Below are 8409 nucleotides of genomic sequence, written 5' to 3'. Positions count from 1 at the left end.
GGGGTTGGGCAATGAAGTTTGTCCATGGGTGCTTCTCTAGAGCTAATGGACAGAAAAGCTGGGCTAACTGGGGCACCATGAGAATCTTTTTTTAGCCCATCACACCAGGACCATGAATTGCAGCCACGCAACTGGCACTTTTGCAGGGAGTAAGGAACGCCGCTTTCTCACCCTGCGGGATATGTGACGAGAGTGGGTGTGCAGCGATGATCGAGTCACTGAGTTAAGCAGCAGGCCTGTGTGACGGATTTACAAATACCAGTGTTCTTTATTTACATAGACATGTAAACAACAGAAGGTAAACAACACCGCCCAGCTCGGTCTAACAAACAGGCTGCTGCTGTTTCACTTCAGGACCTGAGGTGTTTTAGACATTTCACAGAAACTGTATTGACAGCAAACACAGAAAGGCGACGAGGTTACCTTGACTCTTTCTCCTTTGCACGGGAATTGCATGCACAGTGGGGCAGCGTGAGGGAACACCAGCACTGAGGCCACAAAACAAGCGTATGCAAGGAACCCACTAAGGGCTTGCCTTAAGGTTGGATATGGCTGGAGTTAGCAATATTTGTGAGCGGTACCACTGCAACTTGTCTGTACTCTGCCAGCACTTTCCATCCAAGGATCTGAAAGCACAAATCTTTGTTGCATCCTTTGCAAATCATCCTCAGTTTGCAGGCAAGGAAATGGAGAGCCCTCAGGTAGCGGCTTTCCCAGAGCTTAAGTTTTACTGGTCTCGTTTCCCAACCTTGTGCTTTAAATATAGCACCATTCCTCCTTCCCAGAAGTATATCGCTTCTTGACCTTTCAGGACAAGCTTTTGAATTCAAAGTGACGCTCCAAGCACTGCAGGTAGAAGGGCAGGGGACAGTCCCAGTCGCTACCAGAAGCTGCTTCACTTCAACGGTGCCTCTGCTGAAACAGGAGCCAGCTACTGTGCAGTACATTGCACCCATCCCCGTGCTTTTTCAAGTTTGTCCAAAACCAGAATTAAGGGAAATGTTAGCTGAAAAGAGAAACTATTGGAAAAAACCTGTTCTGATCTGCTGTCTTGCAAATTTACTGCAACAGTAAGCCATACATACACTGTGTTTTAGTTAGCCGAAATATTTCAAATAGAAATGTCACACTAAATTTGTAAGACAGAAAAATACCTAGTGGGGCCATGAAGAGTTCAGGAAGTTTGCTGCTTTTGTGCCAAGGAACAAATTTCCTTATAGTTTAGCAGCAAAAGCATGAGCTAGGGCTTGAACAGGATTTAATTCTCAGCTGTAAATTCACATTTTGTTCCACACACACTTTCTGAAAAAAAAAAAAAAGCAAACCACCACCCAGATTGACAGGTGTTTGGTTTGTTGTTTGTTTTGGGGTTTTTTTTCTATTGCAGAGTGATCACCATGGCTTGAACCCAAAACCTGTTTCAGCCTTTCTAACCTGTTTCTAACATGAACAGCAAGTTAGACAGGCTCAGCTCATATGCTAGATCAAATTCAAGCATGTAAGAATGACTGCTAAAAAAGCAGCTGGGAAGGTGAGTTTGAGCGCAGTATTTAAATGCTCAGCTGCCTTCTTTTGTGCATGTTATGCTTCAAGTAGTTTTACTTCTTCTACCCTCCCAGTAAGAACTAGAGCGATGCCCTGTTGTCAGTTATCATAGGGAAGGAGATGAATCACCACAACTGTAAGATACACCATTTACAGCTGCCAGTGCAACAGCAGGTAAAATAAAGACAGAGGAGGCCTGTTTTTTCTTAAATAGGCATTTCTGCAATCCTTTTAGTCCCCCAGGTGAAAAGGAAACTTAAGAAATTCTCCTTAAATAAAAAGCTATGTACAAATTGCACACATTGCAAACAGAGCACTGAGATCAGTTACAGAAAATAAGATGTACAGTCTTCACTGATAACATCTCTCTTGCTATAAACAGTGATAAACAGCATATGCTTTCTTCAGATGTCAGAACCCAGCAAGACTGCAATATTATGTACACAGGGCTTGTTTGCCTTCTGCCTCCCGCTGCAGAGTCCCTCCAAACTCTGTTTTCACTTCAGAAAGCTGTGCAGCGGCGTTCCCGCACACCGCGCCTCTCCCGCTCGGTGGCTTACAGAAGAGCTGTCATTGCTGTCTGGCTTATTGGTTTGAGGCAGTCTCGGGGTGTGGAGTAACCCTCGCTCCCGACGGCGTTGGGCTGGGGTTTCTGGTAGTCCGTGCTGTAGCTCACGGAGGTCAGAACACCGTTAACTTTGGGTTTGTCGTAGTTTGTGACACTCTGGGGTGTCTGATAGTCTCCGTTCCTGGTATCGGTCGTACATGAACTAGAGAAGCTGCCGGCAGGAAGGGAGTGTTTCTGCGAGGAGAGGACGGGTACGTTGTAGCCGTTTTCAGAGGGGAAGTTATTTTCTCTTGCTACGTGCCGCTCGATGATGGGGGTGGCATATTCAGGCTCTTGGCTGGTCAGGGGCAGAGCGTATTCGTGCCGGTTAGCTCTGTGCGGACAGTGATAGTGATTTTCGAACTCTGAACTCCCCCTTCTTCCCTCGTCTTTGGCATCAATGGGTCGAAAAGTGGATCCTTTCCGCGTCACCGTCCCAGTCCCGATCATGAGAGGCTGCTGATAATCTAAAAGGAAGCAGGAACTGCTCAATAAGGCACAGATGGATTATTTTATGTATTCAATACTTAAGCACTGATAAGAGTCTTGTGTTGAAAAATAACTCAGTTACTGTATGAAACGTGGTTATCAGGGATGTGAGGAAACCTTGCCCCAGTGTCAGTCCTGTAACCTCCTTCAGAGAGTAAACGTTGCAGAACGTGGCAGAAGCTCTTCCACCGAGGAGCTCCAGTCTGCCCCCTCCTTTGCTCACTCCCTCGCTCCTTTTCCCCACCTACCCACCCAAATAAACTAACATCACTTCTGGAATGTGCTCAAAAGCCCTAAAAAAAGAGAGAAGTCAACAAAATATTAGCAACAACCTGGGCAAAGGACATTGCACGGAGATCCACAAAGGAGTAGTTCTCCAAAACAAGTGTTCCACTTTTGGAATAATTAAAGTGCCTAGAGGATTCTTAACGAGCCCGCCCAAGTGCCAGCTTTATTTAAAAGGCATCTCGCAGTAGCTGACTGACAAGGAGGATGAAGTTAGGTGGAATGGCAGCCAAGAGAGTCAAGGGAAGTGTGAAATGTGCTGAGCCAGCTCAGCACTGCTGCAGGCGTGTGAGGGGAGAACGAGCCGTGGGAGGAAAAGCAGGACCGGTGCTGCCAGAGGAATGGACGATCACTCCGGACAAGGCGGGGAGGCCAGGGACAGAGTGGTGAGGGTTGGGATATTGCTTGAGCAGGAAGGAGATAAAGGAAATGCAGCCTCAAGCAACAATCGGGCAGCTGTGTAAGGAGGAGATCTGGACTGAAAGGGTTTTCAAAAATCCAGTAAAACTATTATGAGAAAATTCAACGTTCTAACTTTCTCGCTTTGATACTAGTGACAATCTTGTACGGATGCATGTGGTGGCCTGAACAGCTCTACTAAATGACACTGTTAAAGTATCATGTTTTGACGCAGGCGCGAAGAAGTGAGCTCAGTTTCTGTTCTGGCACCGTGGCTCATCTGACATGAGCGTTGATTTCGATCCCATATGTCCTGTGAATCTTTTTGGCAGTTCCTGGCTGCTTCCCAAACTTCAGCATGTAGGGTGAAGGTGTTGCGATATTTCACTTAGTGTGTGGTGCAGCTTTTCCCGGCGCCACTGCCGCCATCCCCGCCAATCTCCTTCGCTCAGGATGAAGTGTCGCAACTTGCACCCGGCTGCCTTTGGGAACCCACAGGGGGGAATTTCATGTAGCAAGTTAACCTATATGCGAGTTGCATGCTCTCTGCAATTAAATTATTAAATGGCACATTTCTGGGCTGCATTCACATTTTAATTTCACGTTTCTTGTTTTTAAGGAGACTGTAGGTGAAATGTTAAGGCTGGGGAGCTGCCTGGCCAGACCGAGAGTTAAGACTTCTCACACGTGGAAGGAGGGGAGGATGGAGAGAGCAGAGGTTCCTCAGACATGGCTGGGGAGCTGGATAACCATGATTTGTGAGCAACCTTTATTCCCTCCCTTCCCTTCATGAAATAAAACTGCTTTGTAGGTCTCTGCATATTTATATTGAAAATTTCTGTAAAGGGCTGAAACCACCTTTGAAAGATATCCAGGGTAGCACCATATGGAATTGCAGTAACCATCCATTTGTTTTTTAAAAGTATTTCTCTGCCAAAATCACTGGAGGAATTCTAAGAAATTTCTAAGCTCTAGAGGCTGGAAAGAGCAAATTAATCTTTCTGGAAGACTGCTGATCACTGATCCCATGAAATGGCTGGTCTCACCAGCCTTTCCAGACAGACTAAACTAGGCAAGGATAAGATGTGCTAAGAGGATAAATTAAAAACCTATCCCTTTGGGATGCAAATAGTACTGATGCAAGGATTTGCTCTATCCAAGCAGTGACCTGGAGCCAAGTAGCACAGGAGAGAAGCAATGTAGTTGTTTTTATCCTTCTCTCTCATCTACCTGCTTCCACTTCAGGGGCCCTTGACTCCAAAATAGTTCAGGCATCGGGAAAGCTGCACAGGGATCTCAGCACGACTTCCAGCTGGGCATGAAATCCCGCTGCAAACCAGCTAAGCAATTTTTCTATTTGCTCAGCAACAAGGGGTGTTGTATTCTGTTCCATTTCCAGAGACATTTGTGTTTAAATAGAAACACAAAAATTAGTCAGCAAAGCCAAACTGTCCTCTCTGAGGCACATTCTTGGACTGCATCCATGCCTGACTGCCTTTCCCTGGTTACCTTCAGCTGTAACTACTGCAGAGTCAGGAAATCTTTCCCAACAACTCCAATAAAAATTTTCCAAAACAGTGGAGTTTTTTTCCACTGATATATTTAGCTGCTTCACTATACATCTGGGATGAACACAGATAAATCTGGGCCTCAGCTTGCGTGAGGAGCTTGTAACGTTGCTGGCCCGTCCCTCTCCCTCTTCCCTGCTTTGCACGCAGAGTGAAGTGAAGGCGTTGCAGGGGGAGCAATCGTTTACCTGCCATGTCGCTGGTGACCAGATCTAGTTTTTGTGGTGTCTCCTTCTCATTATCATAGCTGATGGTGAATTCAGTTGACTGATGCCTGGTGAAGGGCTGCTTGATTTGTTTCCAACAACCTATGATAAAGGAATAAAAGTAGAAGGCTTATCAGCAAGCTAAATGCTTACAGTCAGAAGACATATCAGAAAGTTTAACTTCTGGTGTACTTGTTACTGTCAATATATTAAAGTAGTTAAAAAGCAAGACTAAAACAGGCTGTTGGTAAAAAAAAAAAAAAAAAAAAGCCTCCTAAATTTGGAGGGTGAAAGGGAAAAAATGAATCACCAAATGGGATTTTCAAGTGAAAACGAAACTTCATAGAGAATTTTCTTGGCAAAAAGGGCTCAAACTCTGTATGTGCCTGCACTGATGCCTTAACATAGTATATCAGTAAAATATCAGTTTAAATCGGTTACATGTTTTACCATTGCTTATGTGGCAAAAATAATGCTTAAAATGTCTTTTTTTTTTTTTTCAGTAGATTAGTACAGCTTTCACTTCCTTAACATCTGAGCACCTGCGCTCATGAATTAATTTGCTCTCACAACATCCTTGTGAAACTGAAAAGAAAAAATCCACAGTGTCAGGCACTTGCCTGGAGCCTGCGACACGAGGTCTGCAGAGAGGTGGGTTCGGCTCCCAGCTTTCTAAGTCCCAAGCCTGGTTCACAAGGGCTTAGAAGCTTGATTTATGAAGCACACACGCAACAAGTAAACTGACTGGGTAAGAGGCTATCTATCTTCAATTTCTTGGGATTTGTCCTCATTAGCAAGTGAGAAAGGATTATGATGTGACCTTGAAAAATTATATTAGCAAATATGATGTTAAGTACAAACTAATTTTCTAACGAGGGCGAGCTGCAGTAGGTAACAGCGTTCCTTTCACTGACGTCAACACCTGCTGAGGGATGAAATTTCGGAGCTGAGCTATTGCAAGGCACTTGTCAAGAGACATGTAAATTGCTTAGTGGTTTCTTTTTTTAATTGAAAGCCGAGATTCAGAAGGATATTCCTCTGTAGAGCTGGCTGGCCAGGAAAAAAAGCTGAACCCCAATTTCTGAGCTGACAGGAGACCCCACTCTAGACAGCAATATTGAGCAAGACAAAGCATATATTTCACCAGGGTTTTGCAGGCAGCTCCTAAAGCAGAGTCCTCAAGCCAATCCCCTATTCAGATTTTACACATGGAAGTACAATTCAGTACTGTTAGGCTTTATAAATACAGTCCCAACCAGGGAGGGCAGTGAGATGGAAATATTAAAGCCATAAAAAGTTATTAGCCCTTGCTCTCTTGAAGAGTGACAATCACTTCTACTGTGGAGAAAAGGAAAGCAGCAATTTTCTGCAAAATAGGTATTTTGGAGGAGGGAAGGAAAGGGAGGGCACCTGGGAGCACTCTTACGTGCTAATTTATGCGCATTGTATAATAGATCTTTTGTTAATTGCCTTTCTGTCATAGAAACCAAATTATATTGTTTCTCAGGGCACCGTGCTAGGATGACACAAGTGGGACACAATAGGATCATTTGCTGTTTCCCTTGCATGAAGAGGTGAATCTGAACGAGGAAATGTGGATGCCATTTCATAAGCATTTCATGCTTGGTTGCATAAACCCCTTCCCCTTGGCCTAATGGACAGGACAGGACAAAGTGCATGATTCTACACTAACCTGATTTTTGAGCACTGGATAATCCATAAGAAAGTCCTTTGGCTTCTCGCCTGCAAGGAGAGGAAAGCATTTATAAATATCTGCACCCACAGCATTTCAGCTTCATGCCTTAGCTCCAACAGAGAGAGCTTTTGTGTTTAGCAGCTGAGGACAATGCTTCACTTGGAAGCATTGGAGTCCAGTGTTTACTAGGACGTAAGGCATGCAAACTAGGATTTCAACATTTCGTTTTTCCCCATTTATATACAAGTTGTGAGTGCCAGTGTTCAAATTTCCTGTGTCTGGCACTCATTGATTTGATGTGTCCATTTCCATGTGTGTCACTCCAGCTTATGTTTTGGGTCTGTTCTTCAGAAGTCTTTGACTAGTTTACAGATTTACTGGGAATCCAGAGCAGAGCTGGGTACTGCTTGTGATGAAGCAACATCACCAGAGCATTGCTTACACTTCCAAATCCCCATCTGCTGACAGAAGCATTTCCGTGCTCTATATGCAAAGGCAAGTTCCTATGAATGGACAGCTAGCAGAACCACAGTTGACAGTGCTTCTTCCAGTGCCCTGACTTGTGAAATGAAGTAGCTTTTTTTTTTAGCTGCTTACCAGTGAATGTCTGCAAGGCCTTATAGCTGGGCTCTGCTTTTACCCCCTTTGGTTAATCATAGAATGGTTAGGGTTGGAAGGGACCTTTAAAGGCCATCTAGTCCAACCCCCCTGCAAGGAGCAGGGACATCTCCAACTACATCAGGTTGCTCAAAGCCTCATCCAACCTGGCCTTGACTGTTTCCAGGGATGGGGCATCCACCACTTCTCTGGGCAACCTGGTCCAGTGTTCTGCCACCCTCAGTGTGAAATATTTTTTCCTAATACCTAATCTGAATCTACCTCCCTCTATTTTAAAACCATTACCTCTCGTCCTATCACAACAGGCCCTGCTAAAGAGTTTATCCCTGTCTTTCTTATAAGCCCCTTTAGGTTCTGGAAGGCTGCTATAAGGTCTCCCTGGAGCCTTCTCTTTTCCAGGCTGAACAGCCCCAACTCTCTCAGCCTGTCCTCATAGGAAAGGTGCTCCATCCAGCTCTCTGATCATCTTCGTGGCCCTCCTCTGGACCCTCTCCAGCAGGTCCATGTCCTTCTTATGTTGGGGGTTCCAGAGCTGGACGCAGTACTCCAGGTGGGGTCTCATGAGAGCAGAGCAGAGGGGCAGAATCACCTCCCTCGACCTGCTGGCCACCCTTCTTTTGATGCAGTCCAGGATGTGGTTGGCTTTCTGGGCTGCAGGCACGCATTGCCGGCTCACATTGAGCTTCTCGTCCACTAAAGTGGATGTTAAGTGCTCTAACTGACAGAACCAGGAAGCAGAAACACAACAGGAGGGAAATGAAAGAAAATGATCCAGATAAATAGCTCGAATCCCCTCTTCACTAAAGTTTTACATGGCTTTGGTGTGGAAACTATTCTGTCTTCAATTGTGTTATGCCTTAGCATTTGTGGGTATGTGTAGGCTGAGGAGAACCGCTGCTTACGTTGGACTGTAAATAGGGGTGTGCAGTTCTGACCTGCTTCACCTTCGCTTTTGTCTGACTAGGAGAGATGTACAGTGAGAAATACAGTTTACAG

The 8409-nt window shown here is 45.1% G+C and overlaps 1 protein-coding gene across 1 annotated transcript in view; it reads right to left on the bottom strand.

Moving 5' to 3' along the window:
• Positions 1-241: 241 nt before the first annotated feature.
• The window catches only part of DCBLD1 (discoidin, CUB and LCCL domain containing 1), a 49509-nt gene continuing 41341 nt past the window's right edge, over positions 242-8409 (bottom strand). Inside the window, exons 13-15 of the mRNA XM_086744304.1 lie at positions 6793-6842; positions 5082-5201; positions 242-2619 (exon numbers count right to left, since the gene is read on the bottom strand). Of these exons, the coding sequence (XP_086600430.1) occupies positions 2102-2619; positions 5082-5201; positions 6793-6842 (688 nt within the window). The 3' untranslated portion in view covers positions 242-2101. The remainder of the gene's footprint in view (positions 2620-5081; positions 5202-6792; positions 6843-8409) is intronic.

The sequence above is a fragment of the Chlamydotis macqueenii genome, chromosome 3 (assembly GCF_036417535.1).
Source record: "Chlamydotis macqueenii isolate bChlMac1 chromosome 3, bChlMac1.mat, whole genome shotgun sequence".
In the NCBI taxonomy this organism is placed as follows: Eukaryota; Metazoa; Chordata; class Aves; order Otidiformes; family Otididae; genus Chlamydotis; species Chlamydotis macqueenii.
The sequence above is the reverse complement of the archived record's forward strand: the minus strand, read 5'-3'. Positions and strand labels throughout refer to the sequence as shown.